The sequence below is a fragment of the Peromyscus californicus genome, unplaced genomic scaffold (genome assembly GCF_007827085.1).
Source record: "Peromyscus californicus insignis strain IS unplaced genomic scaffold, ASM782708v3 Scaffold_15__1_contigs__length_86483966, whole genome shotgun sequence".
Taxonomy (NCBI): domain Eukaryota; kingdom Metazoa; phylum Chordata; class Mammalia; order Rodentia; family Cricetidae; genus Peromyscus; species Peromyscus californicus.
Window position 1 is genome coordinate 49,386,044 of NW_026294447.1, and position 26,550 is coordinate 49,412,593.

Consider the following 26,550-nt stretch of genomic DNA (forward strand, 5'->3'; position numbering starts at 1 on the left):
GAACCTAAAGGGCACTGTGAAGAATATCCAAATGCTCACCATGGTCACGGGTATTTTTTTAATGGGGATAACTGTCACGTATTCATTACAACAGGCAGGGCTCATTTTATACAACCAACCTTATGAAGGGAAAATTTCACTGTAGGTAAAATGTCATGTGCCTTAACCTTACTGGATTTTAAAGCAAAGCAAACAAGATAAACGATAATTTCCAATCTGTCTACAAGAAGAAATGTCAGAAAAACAAAACCATGGAATTTTTTGAAAAATTGCTTACATTTCTTTTCTTTTTTAAAATAGGACTTCAAAGCAAAGATTAAAAAAATCATAAATAAAAAAAGGAAAAAGAATAAAACTGGATTTTCAAAATGGACAGATTTTTATAAACGCATAAAGATGAAAAGTGTTGTGCAGTCCAAGAGGATGAAGTAGACAACACAATGCCAGGCACTGCCCCAGATTCCCGTGATCCTCAATCACATGATACAAGAAATACAAATCTGCTCATCTTTAGAATTCAGAGCCTTATACTCAGTCAAGAAACGCTCTAACTAGGGAAATATTACATGTCCTTCTTCCTATCCCAGCAGAAATGCACGAGGGAAATTAAGCCTGGTGAATTGCTACCAAGAATCCTGTCTTTTACTATAAGTCTCCTAATATAAAACGTTAGCCTTTTCCCCATGGTTAGAAATGATGAAGGGAAAAAGATAGCTGTCAGTCAATGGTACTCACCCCAAGTGAGTAAGAAGACACACACTTGGGGGTTGCTTTACTGTTTTACTCTTTTCTAGCCCAGCCTTAGGGGGAAGAACTGGCACCCGTTTCCATCACAAATTCACCAAGTAGGATGAAGAGAAAGCCAGAGGTATGGGGAAGAATCACTCAGAATAGAAATGTACTGGTTTTTACAATTAAACTGGGGTTAGGACTGGATGCATAAAGAAAAGGGCTCAATAGAAATACCTTGAAAGCTCCAGATAAAGTGAAACAGACGTTGAGGACAGAATTGAGGTTCATCAAATGTTATGCTACTGTCCCTTGGAAAACACACCCCTTCCCCTCATAGAAACAAGGTCTCACTGAACAGCCCAGGCAGGCCTGTGTCTCCTAACCCTGCCTCAGCCTCATGAGTGCTGCAATCACAGGCATGTGATGCCATGCTCACCAAATAAATAACTATTCTTAAGGAAATCATTCTCAGGGCTAGAGAGATGGCTCAGAGGTTAAGAGCACTGGCTGCTCTTCCAGAGGTACTGAGTTCAATTCCCAGCAACCACATGGTAGCTCACAACCATCTGTAATGAGATCTGGTGCCCTCTTCTGGCCTTCAGGGTTATATGCAGGCAGAACACTGTATACACAATAAATAAATAAATAAATAAATAAATAAATAAATAAATAAATAAATCTTTAAAAAAAATCATTCTCTCCAAAGAATGCCTCAGTTGTGAGTGAAGTTACTTAATAAGATGTGAATAAAACTTATATTGCTGTAGCTTGCTGTGGGATGTTCTGTATGGCAAATGTGTTGCTGATTAGTCAATAAATAAAACACTGATTGGCCATTGGCTAGGCAGGAAGTGTAGGCGGGACAAGGAGGAGAATAAAGCTGGGAAGTGGAAGGCTGAGTCAGAGAGACACTGCCAGCCGCCATGATGACAAACAGCATGTGAAGATGCCGGTAAGCCATGAGCCATGTGGCAAGGTATAGATTAATGGAAATGGATTAATTTAAGCTGTAAGAACAGTTAGCAAGAAGCCTGCCACGGCCATACAGTTTGTAACCAATATAAGTCTCTGTGTTTACTTGGTTGGGTCTGACGGCTGTGGGACTGGCAGGTGATAGAGATTTGTCCTGACTGTGGGCCAGGCAGGAAAACTCTAGCTACAGTAGCTGCTCTTTTCTTCAAGGTTATAACTATAACATTTGAGATATACTTCTTCCTCTGTGAATCTTATGGATTCCCCATCCTTGAATCTTAAAGTGACTCATGGGGGCTGGGAATGGTGGCTCATGCTTTTAATCCCAGAATTGGGAGGTGGATCTCTGTGAGTCTGAGGCCAACTTGGTCTACATACTGAGTTCCAGGACAGCCAGGGCTATGTAGAGAGACCTTGTCTCAAACAAACAAACAAAAATGACTGGTATTTTATGAGAGCTTGCTATGTTCATTTTAGAGATGGGCGATAATATCAAGTGGCAATGGGCATTCCCACAGTACAGTTAAAGAGCAGAAACTGGGGTGTTTGGGTGTAAGACATTTGAGAGGCCAAGCAGTGTAAACTGAAGATATTTTATTATAATAATTCATCCATGAGACAATTATTCTGACAGAATGTAAGTAACGTAAGAATTTAACTTAGCAGACCAAGGAATATTAGGAGTGTTACCACACAAGCACCCCAACTGTGCTGTTCTTACTGGCCTCTGGGAAAACAACAGAGCTAACAATTAGAAATCTCCAACATTTTTTTTTTTTTTTTTTTTTTTTGGTTTTTCAAGACAGGGTTTCTCTGTGTAGCTTTGCGCCTTTCCTGGAACTCACTTGGTAGTCCAGGCTGGCCTTGAACTCACAGAGATCCGCCTGGCTCTGCCTCCCGAGTGCTGGGATTAAAGGCGTGCGCCACCACCGCCCGGCAGAAATCTCCAACATTTTAAAGCAGCTTGTTCTTAATAAATCTAATCAAAATATTTGTTGGAAATAGAAGAAAAGTGGTCCGGCAGTGGTGGTACACACCTTTAATCCCAGCACTCAGGAGGCAGAGGCAGGCAGAACTCTGAGTTCGAGGCCAGCCTGGTCTACATAGTAAGTTCCAGGACAGGCAGGGCTACACAGAGAAACCCTATCTCTAAAAACCAAAAAGGAAAAAAAAAAAAAGAAGAAGAAAAGAAAATAGAAGAAAAGTGAACAAGTAGACAATAAATTATATGCTTTTATAAAATACTTGAGTTCATATTTAGATAAAGGATTTCCTTTATTAAAAAAAGAACAAATCACTCACTGTTACCCTAGTAGGATTCTTTAAAATAATCACCTTACATTTAAAATATAGCCATTTGCATAATTATTTAATTAGCAGTAATCTCAAAGAAAAAGGCGGTTTTCATGCACAAATGAACCTGCAACTTCAAGACAGATAATTATGTTGAAATTCACTTCACTCCAATAGTTTAATGGTTTCTATAGAGGCTTGGGAGAACTGATGGGTTTCAAGATAGCTAAATTAGTTCATTCAGCAACAGGATCTGGCACAATTACAAAAACCTGGTCTACTTTAGTTTTGTTCCCCTATCAAATTCCTTTTCTTATTATCCGTGCCTTTCAATATGTTAGGCACAGGCAATTACAAAATGTGTGACTTGGGATATGCAGTGGTCTAAATTACATACAATGTAACCAATAAAGAAGGGTGCGATGATTTGGCTCTACCCCCAAAACTATTGTCATAAAGAGAACTTAAAGCAGGTATTTATTTTCTCCCGTCTACTTCTATTTTACTCGAAAAATCAAGTCATTTAACTTAATATTCTGTGCACTGGAAGAGGGCACAGAATGCCCCGGAGCTGGAGTTCCAGGCTGTAGTGAGCTGTCTGATATGGATGCTGGGAACAGAACTCACATCCTTCTAAGAACAGTGTCTGCTCTTAACTGCTGAGGCATCTCTCCAGATCCTCACTTAATATTTTTGCATGTAGCATTTTTATTATTTAATTTTGATGTGATCAAATGAAAGTTCTATGATTCTTAGAGGACAACTTGTCTACTAACACAGAATCTGCAAGGGATCATTAGATGCTGTCTTTCAAGTGCTTATAAATTGGGTGACGGTGGTAGCATCTTATTGAAGGCCTGGGCTGTGAGTTTCTTGTGGTCTTTTCTAGATGATTCAGTTAGGCTCAACAGTCTGCAGAGAGCCTTACCTTTTCTTCTTACTCTACCTGACTTTTGCCCAGTGTCTATCAAATCCTCCAGAAGATACAAGGTGATTAAATAAAAAACCCATCAATTTCCAATATTCACAATGAACTAATAAATCATGAGGAGGGTTGAACCACTTTTCTGGATTACCTTTTGTTGGCAACACAATCTCCTCAGTTTGTACTTTGCAACTTGTATTTCCTATCAGGACACACATTTACAAATGACTTCAAGAACTAACTTACACATTTCCAAATACAACCAAATATATCCAGTGTAAAAATAAGTGGACATATTCTTATTAAAAATCTGTGCCCAAGGGTATCACATTTTGTGAAACAGTTATAGTTTATTAATAATTCACAGTTTCCTATCATTACTAGAAATGACTGTAAGCTAGGAGTATAAAATTTTTATTGACTCAGTGAGAATTATATAGCCATTTGGCCAGTCCAAGAGTATCAAAAAATATCCCCAGTAACTACTGTGAATAAAAAGTGAACAGGATAATGTAATGTTTTGAAAATATTTTAATATTTGTCATTTTTTGTTGCCTATACTATTAATATGTACACTGATTTAGTAATAAATACATTACCATTACACAGAATGCAGTATTCTTAGTACTCATCACTGGTTGAAATTAATGCTGCTATTACCTTAAGAAAGAGATAAATAGGTATCATGTCCAAATTCTAAACTAATGCTGAAGAGTTATCACTAACAAAACTAAAATAAACATGTTGGACAGTATCTTTTTAAGCTTAATTCTTGTAAACATAGCGAAGATCATTTTTCTTAGTCCTGACATTCCATGTAATGGCTTTAAAGGAAAAAAAAACATACAAATCCTGTAATTTCTTTTTTTGCATAGGGAATAAATTAGTTTGTATTAATTTTAAAATGAAGCAGTCTTTCAATGAAATGTCTTCATGGCATAGCACTTGTCTATATCAATTTAGAACTTTTGAGCAATAAAAGTGCTCTGCATAAGTTTATAAAATGCTTTGTGGATTTAAAATTCAACAGAAACATTTCAAAAACAAGTATAGGTATGGTTCTAAAATATTATGTACATAATATCTGACTACAGGAGAAAATGCCTCACTGTAGTGCAACACAGTGTACAGATATGAAGCACAGTGTTGAGTAGAATTTCCCTTTCCTTTTCCTCGTATTGGTGCATAAGTGGCTAATGAGTCATTATACAACATGTCCCTTTCTACTTGCTGCATAGAAAGCCGAAGAGGGATGTGAGGACAAATTAAAGTAGATAATGAAAAGAATAGCAAAAATACAGTACATATGCTTTAAATAGTGCACCTTATAAGACAGACTGCAATACTCATACTATTTTATAAAGTGCTGTATTACATAAACCAAGAGACATGTACCTTAATTCCTGCAATAACCATTAAAACAAACTGCCAGGAAAGAGCAGTGCAAAATTAAAAACAAACATAGCTTAGCATGCAGTTCAGATGGTCCCAAGTGCAGAACACAGGGCCTTAAGTTCTTAAATATTTTTTCACTTTTTAGAAAAAGATTAATAATAGCAAGTTATCAGTATATATGACCATAAAATAAAAACAATAAGTTAAAATTCTCTTTTAAGAAACCAAGCCACACATAAAACTCATTATAGCATCTCTTTTGAAAACAGACCTTTTTCTCTGGTCACTACCCAAAGGGTACAAGTCTCTTAAAAAGCGTGTTCACCAGGCAAAGCAGAAGTCATCAAGTCTTCTTGGCAGACATGTGAACATCTATGACTTATCTAACCCATCACTAAAATTTCAGAAACCTTTGCTGTTTCAAGAAGAATCTTGAGCTGGCATCGTGCTAGTCCGCTAAAAAGTATCATGTGTCCCTCTATTCACAGTAATGCTGTCCAGTGCTTTTGGACAAAGATAACCAAACAGGTTTTCCCGAAAAAAAAAAATTCATTAAGAGGCAGATTCCAATGAGAACAATGGGAGACATCTTTTTAAAGCACAGGTCATACCTCAGGCACATGCTGAGGGCACTAAGGTGCAAGGGTCAGCCGAGACGTCCCACCATTTCCACAGTACTCAGTCTGAGAACTGGAAGAGGGTGTCTGGGTGACTGCTGTCTGTGGGGTTGCCAGGCTGCAGCGTCTTGGTGGGCGTCGTTTTGCCATGGGAATGGGAGGAGGAGGAGCGGGAGCTCTCGCTGGAGCTGCTGCGTGTCTCCGTGCTGGTGCTTGTCCTCTTCATCTTCCTCCTCTTAGCCAAAGGGGCCTTGTCCACATTCTGAAGACAAAACCCTTCTCTCTTGTATTTGTTAAAGGCCTGGGGAGGAAAGGGGCTTTGAGAATACCAGTACTGAAAACTGTCTAGTAGTTCTGACTTTAAGCAGAAGACAGCTTTTCTGGCAACCACAGTTCTAAGTAGCTCTTGGAACAAAGCTGGGAAAACTTTTCATCCAGCCCTCAAGACTGGGACAAAGTTCTCCAGTGCTAGGTGTGGAGCAGGGCCTCACACATGGCACACAAGTGCCCTGACACCAAGTAACAGTGTGAACTGTACCAGCTGAACTGTCTCAGAGTCATGATTACTTCTCACTGTTGCTTGTTTTCTGTTAATTAAAGTATTTCATTTTATATGAACAGGTGTTTTGCCTGCATGTATGTCTGTGCCCACAGAGGCCAGAAGAGGGCACTGGATCCCCTGGAACTGGAGTTACATGCCACTGTGAGTTGCTGTGAGTGCTGGGAATTGAACCCAGGTCCACTGCAAGAGCAGGCAGCACTATTAATTACTGAGTCACCTCTCTAGCCTGTTTTTATGTTAATTAGAGACAGGCTCTCAAGTAGCCCAGGCTGACCTCAGACTTGTATGAAGCCGAGGATGACTTGGGGCTGATTCTTCTGCCTCTCCCTCCCAGGTACTGAGATTATAGGTGGGTGCCAGCACACTCTATCCTGAATTTCCTTAATGTCAGTTAAGAGAAGTGCTACAGTGACACCTGATGACCTCACATCACATGCCACTGAGAAGAACTGGATTCCTGAAGCCAATCCCCCCATTCTTTCACACCCAACCTTTATCACTTTTCAAATCCTAGTCTGTAGCTTGCTTTCTCCCGTCCCCAAATAATCCCTCCAGATTCCTTTATGCCTCTTTCAACTCATCTTGCACTAATTATCTGAACTCATTTGCATCTGCTTGGGACAAAGTCACTAATATATAGTCTCAGCCTTTCAAGATTACAATCTATATTTAGCACAACTCATCTACTTCATGTCCTTCCTATATTAAAAGAACACAATTATTTTAAATGTATTAATGAATATTATGTCTTGAAAGCTAGCCAATAAGCACACATGATTAGGAGCCCTTTCTAAATCATCTATGTGCACAGAAGAGGGCCTTACATGAAAGGTTGCTTTCACACAGGTGTGTACAGCAGCTCCTGAAGATCCCAGAATGTCTGGAGTCATCAGAGGATTGGAGGACAGCTGACTGCCATCCTGAAGCCATTCATTGTATCTTAAGCCAGACATTTTCAGCCTTTTATTTGGATCAACTGTAAGAAGTCCTGTGGGAATAAGGCATTTTAATTTTATAATTTTCCACTTTAAACATAGTTTAACAATCAGTCTCATATATAAAGTCAATTATGTTCTTGTGACACGATAGTTTCAACAAGCCTTTACCTCCTACAAATGTATTTTCATATACACCTAAACCTGTTTAAGGACACTGGATTTTAAGAAAAGGTCACTAGAGCCTACGTCTATGGCTTTTCAAGCAGGAGAAAACCACCCCTCAAAAGACTCCCCTGGTGACTTAGCCCCAGATAAACCAAACACTCACCAGCCATCTTCTAGGATAAGGGATGTGGTAAGGTCCTGGAGACTTAGGGACAGACACTCAAAAAGGATCAAGCAGGAGTCACAGAGACAAAGACAGCTATTCCAACTTGAGGGGACCAGTGCAGCAGCAATGCACAAGACACGAGCTAAACACAGGATATGAGCTTAGCCTACAAGGCTTCTAGGAAATAAGCCTATATGATGAGAAAGAGGAGCTAGACTAAGAGGTGCTGCAAGGATTAAGAGGGCCACGTGTGAAGCCTGACCCAGTGGGGGAATTCAAAAATTCAACAACAGCAGAGATGGGGTGATATGGAAGCAGAGGCAGGCCAGCCAGGACCTGAAAGGCTAGCTTTGAAGGTCAGGCTGAAGAGTTGGACACAAAGCTAAGAGAGATTCTTCAAAGGATCCTCCCACCCCTCAAGAGAAGGTATGATGACCTTTGTCCTTCTGTTGGTACAGGATTGGTGGGAAAGTCACGTGGGGTGGGTTTAAAGGTGTTGTAGGCACTGGCAGAGAAATGATGGCAGTAGCCTGTGGGTAGAAACTCTACTCATAGAGTTGCAGCACTAAGTGGCTGGAAAGCAAGCAGTCAGGGGGAATCCAAGGCTTCTGTTTCTGTGGTCTGGCTTCAGGGTAATGCCATTATTCAAAAGAAAAGAGATGGAAGTGGAATGTATTTGAGGGAGGGAAGCATGGAAGAAAAGACAAGGTTTGTTTTGGATCTGTTAGGTTAGGATGCCAGCGGAAGCCATGTGGCAGTTCATGTTGGAAATGGGGATGAGTTTATAAAGGGAAAGCTCCAGAGAAGAGAAAACAAGCCACTTGGCTAGATATCAGAAACACTCATGGTTTCTGGAATAATTACCTTAGACTTGTGTACTGGGCATGATTCTACTTAGCCACTAAATGTGATACAGAATAACAGATTTCTAAGTGTCTTACCTTGAATCAAATCTTTAGCCTCTTGGGATACATTCTTCCATGCTTCTCCTTCAAAGGAGAAATCTCCCTTTTTAATTTTCTTCATGATTTCTACTGCACTGGTGCACGTTAAACTTCTGTCATGAGACTGGAATGGTACTTGCCCTGACAACATTGTATACTTCCATGGAAAAGAAAGTAAAACATCAGAATGATTGCAAAAAGAACTGTTAAGTGATGACAATAAGCTAATACTATAAGCCAATTTCATGAGCATAATTTATCCAATACTCCAATAAACATTACTGGACCTAAAAGACTGACTTCTGTCAACAGAGTAACCAACACATTTCAAAGACTTATAAAATGAAGTAGCATGGCTTTTATGATATCAAAACAGAAAACTATTTTTATAACTACAGCAGCCCCCCCATCAATGGAGAATGAGATCTCATGATTTTTGCTTAATATATAGCCACCAAATTCTACCAAGAACAACTTTCTGTTTTCAATTGCAAGCAGTATAGCAAAAATCAAAGATATATATATATATATGTGTGTGTGTGTGTGTGTGTGTGTGTGTGTGTGAAACAGACACACGAGTCTGTTTCAACATATGTCTTACATGTATATATACACATGGACAGAGCATACACATAGGGGGATCATAAAAAGCAAATGTAGCAAACATTCACAGTATTCTCTTAAATTCTCTGGTTTAAAAAAAAGAGTCAAGATTTGGGAACAAAGAAAAACATAAGGCAAGAATAAAATACTTTGAGAAAATGTTTTAAATGGAGTCATATGATACTTCACAGGCATGCTATAGGTCCTGTCCACTGTTTTGTAAATACTGTGTTGTGGATGGAAGGTTTGATCTCCCCTAAATTTAGATGCTGAATACCCAACACGACTGTTTCTTAGAGAAAAGGCTTTTCTGGAGGCAATGAAGATGAGAGAAGTTAAGCATGAAGGTCCTGATCCAATTAGTACCCTTAAGAGAATGGACATCAGGGACTTCTGACTATGTAAGCATGTGCCCAGGAAAGGCTAAGTGAGGAGAGAACCAGCAGGGAGCCAGCTGTCACCCGGAGGGAGGGTCCGCACCAGACATCAATCCTAACACTGCTCTTGGACTCTTCAGCCTCTCAGTGAGAAAATAAGCTTCTGTTGTTTCACCCAGTTTGCAGTCTTGTGAGACAGCAGCACAAGCAGACTGATACGCTGTGCAAGGTCTACTTTAATTAAGGTCCTGTGCGTATCAAACAATGATTGTACATTCTTGTTGTATACTAGATTAAAATCAAACCACATAGGAGGCTTTCCTTGAAGTAATTTATTTGATGCAATAAAGGTAATATAATTTATTTTCATCTTAAAACATTCCGATTTATTAAATACAAGATGAAAGAGGGGCATCTAATTCCAAGGGAAACCATAATTCCAAATAAATTTGGTGCTTGGTATGCTTACTGCGGGTAAGTCTGAGACACAATCATTTATATGAGAAAAATTAGAAAAACTTTCAAATCCTTCAGTGCAGCTGCTGATTTTGTTCATTTTCTTCTGTAACTGTTTTCTCCTGCATCTACCAGAGGCAAGACTTTAACAAACCACAATCTGACGCTGTTTGTCACTCCTAAAAATTAGCAGTCATTCTTTGTAGTAGTCAGATCTAATGAATGTCAGTATTTTCCTGAGTGTATTATATACACGAGGATATACTGTAATTACAGCTATATCAATTATAATTATAATACTAATTTAACAAACAATTTAAATTAGGTTTTTCTGGAATCAGGACTCAAGTAATACCCAAATACTGTTCCTTAAGGGTCTCTAATGCATGGGTTTGCACTTTACCTTTTTTTTTTTTTGTTGAGACAGCACTTTACACTGTAGCCCAGGCTGGCCTGGAACTTCAAAGTCCTGCTCGTCAGCCTCCTGAGTACTCAAATTCTGGGCATGAGCTACCAAGCCTGGCCTCATGACATTTTTTTTTTTTTTTTTTTATAAATTGTCTACTGAAAAAAACTGTTAGTCTGTCCAACAGCAGTGCCCAGAGTCTGGACACTGTGACCATGCTCTATGACACTATTAACTTGATTTTTATTCTGTTTTCTTAAACATTTGACCATTAGATCTAACAGGCAGGGAGCTTCAACCTTGTCTTTCCAGAAGGGAAATATATACGAAACAAACTTGACTACATTGCTTTGCATGTCTGAGACTCTGAAAACCTTAAAAGAGCTTGATGGTCACAATGGGCCTAAATTTAAAGTACTATCTCTTTTATAATGAAAAAGAAAGTATGAAAAATGAAGGGCTCTTTTTATTTACATTTTTTAGGATATTGCTACTAATGAAAATGTCAACAATTTAAGTCCTTAAAAGTCTCCAACCTATAAAAGTTGTTTACTTTTATTAAAAATTCTTATCCCTAAGTATGTAATTTTAGTTTGAAGTGATAAATGACAAATTGCTCAGATGAAAGCCATATAAGGCTTCAAAATAAAGAGCCTTCGTGCAGGGACAAGTGGCTAGCCACTGGGGGAAAACAAACTGACACCAAAATAAACCCCAGATGGAGGACAGATTGAAGTACAAAAATAAGACAGAGTGATTCTAGAGGAAGTTTAGAGAGTATTTTTGTAAACCTGAGTGAGGGCAGGGGTAGTGGTATCCAACATCAAAGCCACACACCATGAAGAAAAGACTGACATATATTACCACATGGAAATGAAAAAACAAAACACTTTCTATCTAAACGTCTCTAAAAATATAATCAAAGTCCTATTTACTATGAACAAAAGATAAGCCAGACAAACATTTCCAATTATTGATGGCAGACAAAGGTTAAAAATCCTTATCAGAGTTTTAATTCTCAGTAACAAAAAGCTGTCTGGTGGAAAACAGGCAAACTCATACATGGTGATTCATGACACAAACCATGAATGTCCACCTGTATGAAAAGGTGCTCAGACTGGTACTCATCAAATAAATGCCTGCAGATCTTAACAACTGAAGGCGAAAATCGATGACATCCAATGTGCTCATAAGAAACTGATGATGAGTACTGAGCCTGGTAAACCTGACAGATGAAAATCTAGGCAACTATGTTAAAATAAAAATATATATACCCTCCTGGGAAATCTAAGGAAACTGTGATGCAAGTACAATTGTATATATAAAAAAGATTCATTCTTACAGCTTATAATTAGTGAAAAAAGGGAGGAAATACTAATTGCTCATTACCAAAGAAATGGTTCAATAAATTTTGGAGACTCAAGCTACAGATATAATATAACCCATTGGTTTAAAAAACTCAACAGCCAGCCTACATACATATCCATGTGCAGACAAAGGCAGATTTAAAAACCCACGCCAATACAGCGAGGGAAGGGGAGAGAGAGAGAGAGAGACGCTCCCACAGCATCATCTTAGACTGGCGAGATGTGATTTTCAGTTATATCTTTCTGCAGTGTCTGGAAGTTCCTCCCTACCATGCTCATATAAAGACCAAGTGAAGCTATTTTGAGGTGAACATATGTGGAGGTTTCTCTAGTGTCTCATCATGCACATTTTGTGAAGAGCATGCTCCCCATATTACTGTAAGGTATTATAAATATTTCTAGTTTTATCTATTAGATTTGTCAGCTTATCCTAAACAATTTTGTTTACTTACATTTTTAGTATGAAACTTCAGATAATATGTGTTTTTATGAGGGAGCACTATTTTCACGTTATATCTAACATAGTGTATGTCTTATGTAAACACAATACTTCCTTCTTTCAAAACAACAATGTATACTTTATATGAACCACAGCAACTTAAATCTTCCAAAAATAACTAAATTCTACATTTTTTCTATTACAGGCTTTAAGAAGTAGAAATATACATTAGTGGGGCCTCTACTGGTTATACAGAAAACAAGCCAGCACATTCAGCTTTTTCATGAACTTTTTTCTAAACAGCAGTGAGAGCTAAGGCCTCCAAAAGCTAACCAGTAGGACAAACTCACCAAGATGACACCCAAACTCCACAGGTCGCAGGACTCATCATAGCCATTGTGCGTCAAGAGCTCTGGTGCTGCATAGTGAAGGGTAAAGCATGGGGTCTTGAGGGGCTGGTTGTCAGGTGGCTTGAGGCGTGCAAACCCAAAGTCAATTACTTTAATTTCCAAATTGTCGTTTTCATCAGTGAACAATAAATTCTGTAAGATGCCAATACTTTGCTTAGATTCTCATTGAAATGGCAGGAGATGTACTAACCTATCTATGGAGCACTGTTCATGTATTCTGGTATCTGACTCAAGCACACAGTCTCACAGGACAATCTGGGACCCGGCTGTCATACCACTGACCTCTCCTTTATACTGTTCTGTGTCACTTCAGTTTCTACAGTGTCATGTCAAATACTTTTCAACTACACCACTGTTGCGGGATATTTGATCATACTGTGAACCCAAGACTGAGTTAATGAAATCAAACTTGAATGGGGGGAGGTGGAGCCAGGGACTAGTTGACAAGAATTAGCCATAGAGAATACAGAGAAACCAAGAAGACACACAGAGAGACGCACAGGAAGGAGTAGGGAGGGACTTGGAGTTTCATGGTCTTTTTTTGGTTTAGGACAGTTGGAGAGAAGCTCTCTTGCTGAGTCTCTGGCCAAAAAGGAGGGTCAGCTGGTTGCTTCTGGGGCCTCTTGAGCTAGCAGGTTTTCACCCCTACATCTGACTCCCAAGTCTTTGTGGTAAACAGAACGGCAGACTTGATTAAAAACTACATTAAGAAGGAGTGGTACTGGCAGGACCACAAGTCCCGGCAGGCCGCAGGCAGCATGGCGCTGAGGGTTGGGGGGCTGCGGAAGGTAGTTGAAGCATCAGTAGATTCAGGTGCAGCCACTAAGCTGACTGAAAAACAACACACCATGCTTCTTCTCAATTCAGATCCTTTGTCTCCATTTTCCCTCTGTTTGAGCTTGTCTTCCACTTCCTCTAGCATCCCACGTTCCACTGCAGCCTAACTCTCGTACACTTACTCCTCATTTACAGATGCTGACCTAACCATCCTACCAAACTGAAGTTCCAGTTTCCCCTATTTTCTCCCATCATGGTTTACTTTTCCTTTAGGGCACTTATCATCTCTATATTTTTAGTTGAACGTTCTGGTCCCTCTCAGACCATAATTATGTAAGGGCAAAGACTCTGTCCACTTCATTAATTAATGATGCTGTCCCTGGGGCCTGGCATAGGTAAACACAAGTATAACTCATTATATTAGGTCTTTTTAAAACAGTCTGTGGGTTTGTGGTAACCCTATGCTGAGGAAAACTTTCAACACCATTTCCCAACAGGCTGTACTTACTGTGTCTGTCAGATTTGGGTACTTTTCACAATATGCTTTTCATTACTATCACATTTATGTGGTGATCTGTGACCAGTAATCTTCAATACTTAAAGATTAGATTTATTTATTTTTGTTTTATGATATGAATGTTTTGTTTTCATGAGTGTCTGTGCCTGATGCCTTCAGAAGCTAGAAGAAGGGGTTGGCTCCTCTGAAATTATAGTTACAGAAGGCTGTGAGCCACCATGTGTGTGCTGGAAAACAAACCCGGGTCCTCTAGAAGAGCAACAAGTGCTCTTAACCACTGGGCCATCTCTACAGTCCCAGTGACTAGTAATCTTTGCTATTACTATTACTACTGTCATTGCTTTGGGGACCATGAATTGCATGCATGATGGTAAATTTAACCAATAAACGTATGTGTTGACACTGTCACTGGACAGATGTCTCCTCTCTCTCTCCTTTCCTTAGGCCGATCTACTCTCTGAGACACAATATTGAAATTAGGCCAATCACTAGCCCTATAAAGTGGCAGCTAACAGAGGCCAAGGGCAAGGCTTCTTGTGCCTTTGCTGTCTGTCTTTTCTACCTGCCTTCCTCAATGAACTTTATCATTTCTTTTAAAGTGAGGGATACATGACTCTTCCTTTCATTTGGTCATTTTTCTCTGATCTGTCAGAAGAATTATGATTTATAATAGCTATAACCTTAAGTGTATGTCTTAAATAGGAAGAATTGAATGCTAAGTAATTATTTGGTATAAGGGGCTGCCAAATGGGCATTGTGTTAGCACACATTCATTTGACGTACCTCTTCAGCAGAGCTCCTGGGTGACTCATTACATTGCTAATGAACATCAGTATTTTGAAATGGGTCTTTTTCTGAGCAGTTGGTCTTAACAGTGAACCTAAAAATGCTCAGCAAACCATGTCATAAGCACAAAGTGCTGTCATCCAGGCTCTGTCGGTCCACTTCAGCACCCAGGCAGAGTATATTTACTTCTCTAAACCTTAGGAGCCGACTCTGCTAACTAACTTGAAACTTTTCTTCTACATCTGTCTCACCTCTCCCAGTCTTTACAGAATTTATGAGTTAAGGCCTTGCTTCTGGGTTAGCTAAGGGAATGCTGTGGTGGGTTTGATCTATCCAGACATTCTCCATGTGAACAAGAAGGTCTTTTTGCTTTTTATCATTTGTGTATTCACTGGAGTTATACTAATTTCCTTCAATAATTTTGACTTTGCATTCTGATGATATTGTTTTTAGACAGTGTTATGCTTTTATAGTGGTTAAAGGATTCCAGTTCTGGAAAATCATCTATTTTCTTAGTTATCTAGCTGAAATAAAGAACATTTCATAACGCTTCACTGGTAAAAAGAAGATGGTTAGGCAGGTTGAAAACCACTGCCTAAACAAGACCTGCAGAGATACCAGCAGCTGATCCTCCAGTGTAGATGAGGGACTCTCACAAAGACCTAGTCCTAGATGAAGGGCTACAGCAATCAATGGCTGCTGAGGAAGGGAAGGCAGTCTTCTCCAGGGACGAGCCCTGAAAGACTTGTCAATCTCGATCAAAGAGGGAGTGAGGGGAAAGGGCAGTTGGAGCGGGTAGTTGAGTGGAAATGATGTCAAGACAGTACTCACTTAGGAAATTCTAAAAAGAAGCCCTTACAGTTCATGTAAAAAAAGAGACAATGAAGAGAGGAAAGGCAAAGAAATAAAAAATTGGAACAGTTTTCTTAAATTTTCTACCATACAATGCCCAGCCCTTAACTTTTGACAACTGAAGTCATAGCTCATAGGTGTTTTCTTGGGAAATATCTGTCCTTCGGCAATCATACCTAAGGTTCTCTGCAGGGCCAGGCAGTGTGCTGCACTGCTTACGAGAAACACATTTGGTTCCATCTCCACAGGGCCTGCCAAGACTCTGGAAATGACAAGTTTATTCCACTGAGGCTAGTGAGGACTTCCCTAGTCTAAAGTCTTGGAGGACATGAGGGGTAGGGCATTCACTTTTAGCTGATGACTTCAATCCATTCATCGTATTTCAGAATGTGTCAACTTAGAGCATACTGCTCACTTCCTACCTCTGGCCCCAAAGCAGGAAGTGCAGTGTCTGGATAGTTCTATATGGGATGTGCACATGGTTAGGACGGTAGGGAGTAACCATTGGTCTACTTCTATCCTCATTTCAATTTCTGCCTGAAAACACTATCATATAGAGAACTTTTCTTAATCTTTTAAGAGGATCAATATGAAGATTACAAAGCAGCCTAAGAATGTCAGCCAGCTTCTAAATTTGTCTGATTCTCACCTAGAACTTAGGAGATATGTCTATGCAGAAAAGGAATGTCATTTAACCATCTACCAAAAATAGTCAGACCTAAAATGTTGCATAGGAAAAGGATTAAACTTTTAGTTTGGAAATAATATACTCTGCCATTTAAAAGTCAAAGTGAGAGCTATGGTTAGGAAAATGTTAGTTCAAAAGTACATTTTCACTTTTCTAAAACCTAGTGTAAGAATAAAATGGTGGTGGAACATGCTGTATAATCCAACAGTTTTGCTTCATTTCAAGCTACAGAAGTATCTTTTTTATCAGGAAAGTAGGCAGACAAATTTAAATTCTGCTGCAGAGGACATGTGCCTCATTTAAGACTCATGAGATGACAGATGGCCAGTTATCAAAGAATAAAACATGTGAAAATGAGTTCTATACAGTCATGGAACAGATCTTTTTCATTAAAAAACTACATGCTTGTTCCTTGTCTATCAAGCAAACATTTAAGTGGTGTGCTTTCACATTTAAAAATAGACAGCTAATCTCCGAGGCACAGAGCACCATGTTTTCAGTGGGTGTTACGTAGGAGAGTGAGAACTATGATGAAGGAAGCAGAGGGGGAGCTAACATAGTTGCAAGTTCAGAAGACACAAGTCACTTTTGATTAATTACTAGCAATGTGAATAACAGTAATAGAAAGTACAGAAATTTAACACATTTAAAAGAATAAATCAATTGTAATCAGCCTTCTGTATCCCTAAGAACCACAACTGTGGGTTCAACCACCTATGGATTAAAAACTTAAAAAACAAATATACAAGCAAACAAAAAAAACCCAAACCCTCAAAGTAATTGTTTAGAAAATATAAAGACTTCTTTTTCTTGTCATTATTCCCTAAAATACATAGTATAATAACTATTTGCATAGCATTTATATCAAATTAGATATTATAAGTAATCTAAAGAGAAGATTTAAAGTATAGAAAAGGATACATGTTGGTTATGTAAAATAATATACAATTTTATGTAAGATACTTGAGCATTTTTGGACTTTTATACCTGAAGGAAGACCAGGGACCAATCATCCACAGATACAGAGGGATAACTGTGTAAATTTGAATGCATATATTTCCATTTTTAAAACATATTTTAATAATTTAAATACAAGACAAAATTGCTTTTACAGAAATATTCTTTTATGGTTTAATAAAAAAGCAATATCAAACTCTCTAATATTTTAAATAGACTTGAAAATATAAACACATGGGAACTAAAAAAATGTTCTATTTTAGATCAGAAATGTGTATAATTTCTCACATGGTAAAAGATGATTAATTGGTTTTTTAAAAGTCATTGGGTTTTGTTTTTCAAGTTTTATTATTACTTGTTTTTAAAAAGGGAGCAATTTTCTTTTCTTTCTTTTTTTTTTTTTGATACCAAAAATGGATCATTCTGAGTTAAAACCTTCTTCATTAACCTTCTGAAAGAAACATAAAAAGCTGTTGCTCTGCATTGCTCTTCAGGTCTATAAATAACACAGTGTGTGAGCATATAGAAGCACATATAGAGAGGACAGCCTTATTAATTCTTCACGTGTAACTATGCAGAACAGAATTACGTACACTACTGCTTAGGAGCTATCAATTTGATCTAAAAATGTGAAAAATGAGGTTTCAAAATACATCATCAAACGAACAAACTCCCCAAGATGGAATACATATAGAAGAGCTATTATTATTTGCTACGAAAATTTCTACTGTTATTTTTAGTATACAACTGTTGCATGAAGTATTTTTCCCATAAAAGGCTCTCACACTTACAAATATAACCTCAAGATGATCAGCTGACAAGAGGGAAAAAAAAGAGGACAAATTTATTTTAGACTGACACAGAAAAGAGAAGAGAAAGGGAAAAAAACAGCTAAGAAACATCTTCCAGTGTTTACTTACTGGCTCTAGAGAAAGAGCCCTCCCAGGCCTGACAACTACCTGAGGGCAGCTAACAGTGACAGCAGGTGGAACCGGAGGAGATGGCACAGTCATACCTCAGGTTTCAGGTCTCTGTGCACCACTCCAACATCGTGCATGTGGCTCACAGCTGAGACAAGCTTGCGCATGATGTAGCTGGCCTCAGTCTCACTGAAGTGCTTCTTCTTCTTGATGCGCTCAAACAGCTCCCCCCCATTCAGAAGTTCCATCACGAGGAATGTATGAAGCTAGAAAGAAGAAAAAGAATAATACGGGGCCTCACTGAAAATGTGCAGACATGTGTTCCTCTATAGATTATTTGTTGATCAGTAAAGTCAAACAATCCCTTGCTTAAACAGTCAACAACAATCCCTGCACTTAGAACAAAGAGCTAAAGGATAATGTAGCTTTTTAGAATTCTATTTTGGCAATGAAAAAGTGTCAAGTATTTCAGCAAAATCTTCACAATTTTTCCCTTTAATTCATTTCCTTTCATTTGAACTCTGTTCTAATCTTCTCTTGAGTTTTTATATTTTCATTTTAAAAATGTGAACCGAGCCTGACAATAATCTGATAATCAATAATGGTAAATGACCCAGAGGATTACCAGCTAGTGTTACATGCAACTGCTGACACTCATCTAACTGAAAGTTTACTTTGTTTGATAATTTCAGGGCTCAATGATTAATTACAGGATTACTGTAGATATTCACTGCAAATATCCGTAACTCACTGTGTATGTTTCTTTTAAAACAATTGCTTTTGACTCTACTGGCATTATCTTAATTCAATACTTTGTTACATATTTACTATGTTTTGCATTATCCCTATTAAGAAAATAGCACAGGAGCTATCAAAAATGAACTTCAGGATGTAATGCTACCTTTATAAACTCTAGGACCTTTCCTTAACTATAAAATGCAGGTAATAAGAAAAGCTCCAGGTAGTACCTTGAATAATGGCCCTCCAGAGAGCCATGTCCTAATCTCCAAATTTGTGGTTTTTTATTTTTATCTTGGAGGGCAAAAGGAACTTTGTAGTCATAATTAAGATTCTTCTGCCCGGCAGTGGTGGCACATGCCTTTAATCCCAGAACTCGGGAGGCAGAGGCAGAGGCAGGCGGATCTCTGTGAGTTCGAGGCCAGCCTGGTCTACAGAGTTGAGTTCCAGGAAAGGCGCAAAGCTACACAGAGAAACCCTGTCTTGAAAAACCAAAAAAAAAAAAAAAAAAAAACTTCATTGCTGTTGTTTTATGTTTCTGAGAGAGTTTCACCATGTATACCAGGCAGGCCTTGAATCTTTTTTTTTTTTTTCCAGAGCTGAGGACCAAACCCAGGGCCTTGCCCACTGAGCTAAATCCCCAACCCCAGGCCTTGAATCTTAAGAGATCTGCCTGTCTCTGTTTCTGAGTGCTGGGATTGTGTGCCGCCAAGCCCAGTCCATGATTAAGATTCTTTTTTTTTCTAAGTATGTATGTATGTAGGTAGATAGGTATATGAGTGTTTTGTCTGCATATGTGTTTGCACACCAGAAGAGGGCAATGGATCTCATGGAACTACATGGGTTCTGAGAATTAAACCCAGGGCCTTTGGAAGAACAGCCAGTGCTCTTAGCCACTGGGCCATCTCTCCAGCCCCTATGATTAAGATTCTTGAGATGGGATGATTACCCTGAATTATTCACCAGCATCTAAGGTATGAGATTAATCTATGGAAGCAAGAGATTGGAGTACTGCACAGACGGGCAATAAGCCAAAGAAAATAAGTGGCCTCCAGAAGCAAACCAGTAAGACTAATTTTGGACGTGTTATCTCCATTCATTGTTTAAATAGTGAACATATTAAGTTTGTGATAATCTGTTATAGCAGCAATTAGGAACAAATAGAGGATGTAAAACAGATTATGGCACACAAAATGAGCTGCATTACTGTACAGCCAAAGGCTGAAGACCCACCTTTCAACATCACTACTAGTTGAAAATAGGACTGAATAAATATGAGGATCAACTGTGTCATTATCATGGGAAAAACTAAACACATATTTCAACAAGTGCATAGCAGAATTATTATTATATTTATACTACTACATGTAGCACTGTATCATAAGAAAATTTCTATTCTAGTGACTCTTGAATTTTTTAAAAATTGCCAATAATCAACTTGTAACATAAATTTAAAAACTAGGGAAGTAATTCTTGAGATAAGACATTAGTCAGAAGATCCAAGAGCCAATGTTAGGGCTGAGATACAGTGAGGGTCACAGATGCAAACTACAGGTTGAGGTGTCTGAGGTCACCCATCACTTTCTTGGTTGAGAGGTCAATTTTCTCTGTATTTGCATCAACAGGACACTATCTTTTACTATGCGTTTCAAACAGATAGGGGATTCACTGTTCCCATGAGAATCTGAGCAGTGGAAGGGCAAGGAGAGCATTCTCAGAGTTCAAAAGCATCCCTTCTCATAAGAACAAGAGGAGGGAGAAGAAGATACCCATTTTAGATGTTTATTACTTCACATAAAAAGGCTGTTGTTTTGCTTCCTCTAAGATAGCAGAGCAAAGCAATTAAAAGTTTGCTGAGTTCTGACGTTGAATGGGTGGAGCTCAGATACCAGTCTCACCATCAACAAACTGTGAAACTCTGTTACTGACCTCCTGAGTTTTGTTTTCTGAGTTCACCGTGTTAAGGCAAGGACAAAGATGATGCATGGAGAGTTTATGGTACAGTGGCTGGACCACATACTGCATAACTGGCAGTAAACATTGTATTTATGATGTATTGCTGCTGCCACCTGATATTACCATGGTGAGTCACTCTTAGCTATGGTACTCAGAACAAAGTCCCAGCTATTCTAGTCAAGAATGTCATAGCAACACAATGGTAAGTGCCTGGAACAGGTTCTCTCTACTAGATTTTCACTGATTGTGATCCTGGTACAAGTCTCATGACCTCTAAGAATCTCATCCTTTGTTGTTAAAATTAGAGCAAAACATACTGAGGACTAGTTTCAGCGTTTGTGCCTTAATGCTGTCCTGCGAAGGCTGTGACATCTGTTCCATGTCAGAGAAAAGAATACTGGAATGGAGCAACTTCAGGCATGGGAGGTGACAATACTCCTCCCATATCCAAGTGACAGGCTTCCATGTGTGACTTCCGTTGGAAAGTAGAACTAAAGGTAGAAGACATCAGAGAAGGACCTGTCCTGGAGGCTGAGCAGATGTTGCCACTTGGAACAAGATGCAAGGGAGCATCTTTGTCCTTCTGCTTCCCATTTGTCCTTTAGCCTGCAACAACTGGGCTAAGAGTCTGTTGGATGCTAGCTGTGAGAAGAATGCTGAAGGCTCAAAACCCCCAAGTGTGGAATACGCACTGACTAAGTGATGGGAGGGTGGAGCTGCACTCACAATAAGCACACTGCAGTCTGTGACCACAGTGGCACAGCGAGCTCTTCTTACTCTTCTGGCATCCACCATGTCAATATAGCAACAATGGGTAGAGCAAAGGGGGTATGAAAGGGTGAACTGAGGCAGAGGGGAGGAGTGTGTTGGTTTCTCTTCCCTTCCTAGTGGTGACTGGATGAAATGATATGTCCCTGATTCTCACCAACAGCACCAATAAAACTGGTGAGAAGTTGAACCCTGTACATGAACTAGTACATGTACATGGATTGACGGAGCCTGTGAAATACCTGATCATGAAAAACTTCATGAAGCTTCACGATATTGGGATGTCCTTCACAGAGTTTCAGAGCTGTTATTTCTTTCTGAGTATTGGCTTCCATCCTGCAAAACCAAATAGTTAACATCTACCTGTCTCTTCCAGTGGATTTTTACACCAGTATCCCATCCCTAATTGTTTTTATTTACAGTGCATATAGACTACCTTTGTCAAAGTATCAAAATGAGATTTCCACAAAAGTAATGAATCACACCACTCACCAGGAAAACCAAACTTTTTTTTTAAGAAAAATTTCCCGCTGAGTCAGAAAAGAATTAGTCTTACAAAGAAACGGCTGCTCTTCTTGCCTGTTAATTTGGTAACATTATGCAATCATGAAGGTAATAATCCATTACCAGAACAACTAGCTGGCTTGCTCTCTGTTCTCAAAGCTACCAGGAGGCTAAATAATTTTGGAGAAAAGTATTTCAAACTTTCAACTAATCTGTAAATCTATTAAATATATCATCACCACAAGAAAATTTTGCCATGAAAACATAACAGATTATGATTAACATCCACAATTGATTACTTCATCAGAAAATCCTAATGCTAGACATATCAGGGACCAGCTAATAAGGTAAATGGTTAAGCCTGTGTGTAAAAGGCCTTACAATGTACAGTTGATTTCCTTCTTCATAATCTTAACTTACAGAACTCACTGAGCGGTATACATACCTAAGAACCACTAGGACTGGCCATACCTTTTGCTGATTATTTTGACGGCAAATGCTTGGTTACTTTTTTTGTGAACACACTTTCGACAAATCGAAAAACTTCCTTCTCCCAAAGGTTTGTCTTTCAGGTCTAGGTCATAGTGTTGATAGAATGGTGAGTCCTGATAAGAAATCAACACCATTTAATTTAATAAAAGATTAGTAGTAATACACAAAGGATATGTGAAGCTATAAATTAGCATGAAATTATTAACAAATTTGAATGTAATATATTTAATCATTAAAATTCATTTAATATATTTATATAGTCATGTATGTATTTGTTCAAGATACACTGTCCTCTATCACTGTAAAAAGAAGCTCATACAAGTTGATGTTAACCATCCTTTAGGGAAAACAACTGCTATATCCACTTACTCATTTTCTAAAACTGCCCTTTAGTTGATGATAATCTATTAAATTTACTGGACTTAAGAACATCAATTAGGACTTAAACACTCACACAAGCCACAGATACATCACTGAGGCAACCACACCTATATACCTTCATCATTGCACTCCTGGCAACATTTGTTACTCCAGGGCGTTCAACTCCCATATGGAACTGAAGAGGATCTATGACAGCCGCATTACGCTTGAAGAGGATAGAAGGAGCAACAAAGGAATAGCCCTAAAAAGAAAAAGGGCGGTAAAGAACAAAGATTTGTAGTTTCCCAGTTAGGCATGGTCTACATTGTGATGATTTCTTCTCATAGGAAAAAAATGGTCAGATGAAGATAATTTTACTTTCGTTCAAAATACAGCTTTAACTCAACAGAAAATGCTTTTCAGAAGGAGATAATGCCATCTTCTGGTGGAACTAAATCAATTCAAAACTAAAGGTAGAAAGACTTCCTCTCTAGTCTACCCCCAAATCTGATGCAAGCCTGTTATTTTTTTGCACTGATAATAATATTGGTTTATAAACTTAACTGATCTCAAAAAAGATATAGTCAATACACCAAATAAAGTGACCCAAGTACTGTTTCAAACTAGAAAAACAACAAGTTTCAAAAGGTTTATCTTTAATTTAGCAATTATTGGATTTGCATTCTGTGTTTTTAGAATAACTAAACTTAAAATTGAGTTTCTGAAAAACAGTAAGCCCAATGGGAGAATGGTATGATAAGTCAGTGATAAAAGATGCACGATTACTCTGTACAAGGACATTTACTAGTTTACCAACAAACATCTACACATGGTTGACCATGTACCCCAGTGACATAGGATAAGCAAGAGGCATACTGTAGATGGCCAGATTAAACCACACTACAGACACTTACAGTGGTCAGAGAAGTACAGCTAGGACTGAGTTCAATAGGCAGACTAGCATATCTGATAAAGAACCTTTCCTAAGAAAAAATTCTTTACTTTTAACTTTGTAAAGATACAAAACAATGTGTTTTATCATAAAATTTTCACAGACACATATTGCTGTGATAAAATACTCTGACAAAAATAAATACATACATACATACATAAATACTCACGGGGGTGAAGAGATGGCTCAGTAATTAAAAGTGCATACTGCTTTTTCAGAGGACCTGAGTTCAGTTCCCAGCACCCATGTCAGGCAGCTCACAACTTGTAACTTCAACTCCAGGGGATCCAACAATTTCCTAAGGCCTCTGCGGGCACTTGCACCCATGTGTATGTGTGTGCGCGTGCGCGCGCGCGCACGCACGCACACACACACACACACACACACACACACACACACACACACACACACACCCCTAAAAATAAATCTCTCAACAATACTCTGGCGAAAACAACTTGAGGAGAAATGGCTTAGTTTAGCTCACGGTTTCAGGCTGCAGTCCATCACTGCAGGGAAGGCACAGAGACAAGAGCTACGGACAGCCGGCCACTCTACTCAAGAGTCAAGAAGCAGAGAACAACGCATGGCTTGTGCTCAGCATCCTTCCTCCTTTTCGTTCTGAACAGAACCCACCCCTGGTCTGCCCAAATTCAGAGTCTGTCTTCCCACTTTAGTTTACCCAATTAAGAAATCTCTACCAGGTGGTGGCAGCGCACACCTTTAATCCCAGCACCTGGGAGGCAAGAGACAGGTGGATCTCTATGAATGAGGCCAGCCTGGTTTACAGAGTTCTAGGACAGCCAAGTCTACACAGAGAAACTCTGTCTTGAAAAACTAAAAATTAAATAAATAAATAAAAATTTTTAAAAAAGAAAGAAAAATCTCTCATAGGCATGCTCAGACACCAACTTCCTCTAGACAGTCCCTTGTTCGAACTCCTCAGCGGAGTTGACAATGAACACTGTCATCGCAGTCACTGTGCATTGCTCACATCTGCTCCCTCCTCAGCCTTCCTCACCTTTCCCTGTTGCGCTATACAAGTAATCCTCCTACAAACCCAGTCTTTAAGAATACTGTTTATTTATTTATTTGAGACAGGGTTCCATTTAGCCTAGGGTGACCTTCAATTTACTGTTTGAGCTTTTGAAACTCTGGAATGCTGGGATTATAGGTGTGCCACTATACCCAGTTTTGTGCAGACCTAAAGATGAAACCCAGAGCTTCCTGCAGGCTAGACGAGATGACAGACTGTCATTCTAAGACTTTAAAAATTAGAGATCATGCATGAATTCTCAAGTATAAAATAAATATTTACTCATAAAAAACAAACACAGGCTGGATTTTTTGGTGTACACTTTGATGGCAGCAATGGGGAAACAGAAGCAGGTGGACTCCTGTAAGTTCAAGACTAGCCTAGTCTATACAGCAATCTGCAGAACAGCCTGGGCTACATAGTGAGACTCTGTCTCAAAAGAAAAAATAAAAGATCCCATTAAAACAAACAAACAACCCCCCAGCAAAAACAAAAACAAAACAGACACATAAAAACTAATAAATCTGCTATGTAGCAAACTGTAAGCTTCCGGGTAGAACCTCAACATATGTCTGCATTTAATTTTGAAGAGATAACAGAATCGGGATTTTTTTTTTTTTTTTTTTTTTTTTTTTTTGGTTTTTCGAGACAGGGTTTCTCTGTGTAGTTTTGCGCCTTTCCTGGGACTCACTTGGTAGCCCAGGCTGGCCTTGAACTCACAGAGATCCGCCTGGCTCTGCCTCCCGAGTGCTGGGATTAAAGGCGTGCGCCACCACTGCCCGGCCCAGAATCGGGATTTTAAGATGCCAACCAAACCTCTTTACTAGAGAACACTGACTTTATTCTGAAGCACATCTAGTACACTGGAACATTACCTGAAAGAGCCTCTCAGAGCTCTGGGGCAGCGCTGCAGGAGAATAGGTAGGGTCCATTTCTGTGAACTCTTCAGCAAAGTTACTCACATCTAACTCATCCCGGATCACTGGTTTAAATGGTGCAGGCACTTTTTTGGCAGCTAAGTCATCCCAATTTATTTTCTAAAGCAGAGAAAGAAGATTGGGATAGAACCGAAATCAAAAAGTCAAAATACATTATGAACAACAAACATAATGAAGTTTTCTTTCTTTCTTTCTCTTTCTTTCTTTTTCTTTCTTTCTTTCTTTCTTTCTTTCTTTCTTTCTTTCTTTCTTTCTTTCTTTCTTTCTTTCTTTCTTTCTTTCTTTCTTTCTTTCTTTCTTTCTTTCTTTCTTTCTTTCTTTCTTTCTTTTTTCTTTCTTTTAAAGACAGGGACTCTAGCTCTGGCAGGCCTGGGGCTTTCTATGTCAGTGGTTCTCAACATTCCTACTGCTGTGACCCTTTAATACCGTTCCTCACGTTGTGTTGAGCCCCAATCATAGAATTATTTTCACTGCTGCTTCATAACTGTAATTTTGCTATTGTTACAAATTGTAATATAAATATCTGTGTTTTCTGATGGTCTTAG

General features: G+C 38.8%; 1 protein-coding gene across 4 annotated transcripts in view; it reads right to left on the minus strand.

Annotated features, from left to right (window-relative positions):
* Positions 1–2,960: 2,960 nt before the first annotated feature.
* Positions 2,961–26,550, minus strand: part of Rps6ka5 (ribosomal protein S6 kinase A5) — a 166,235-nt gene continuing 142,645 nt past the window's right edge. For all 4 annotated transcript variants that reach the window (XM_052738774.1, XM_052738775.1, XM_052738773.1 and 1 more), the window contains 9 exons: positions 25,943–26,104; positions 23,219–23,344; positions 22,702–22,835; positions 21,969–22,062; positions 18,360–18,530; positions 12,708–12,899; positions 8,707–8,866; positions 7,321–7,484; positions 2,961–6,235 (listed from right to left, as the gene is read on the minus strand). In XM_052738774.1, coding sequence (XP_052594734.1) covers positions 5,996–6,235; positions 7,321–7,484; positions 8,707–8,866; positions 12,708–12,899; positions 18,360–18,530; positions 21,969–22,062; positions 22,702–22,835; positions 23,219–23,344; positions 25,943–26,104 — 1,443 coding nt within the window. In that variant the 3' untranslated portion in view covers positions 2,961–5,995. The remainder of the gene's footprint in view (positions 6,236–7,320; positions 7,485–8,706; positions 8,867–12,707; positions 12,900–18,359; positions 18,531–21,968; positions 22,063–22,701; positions 22,836–23,218; positions 23,345–25,942; positions 26,105–26,550) is intronic.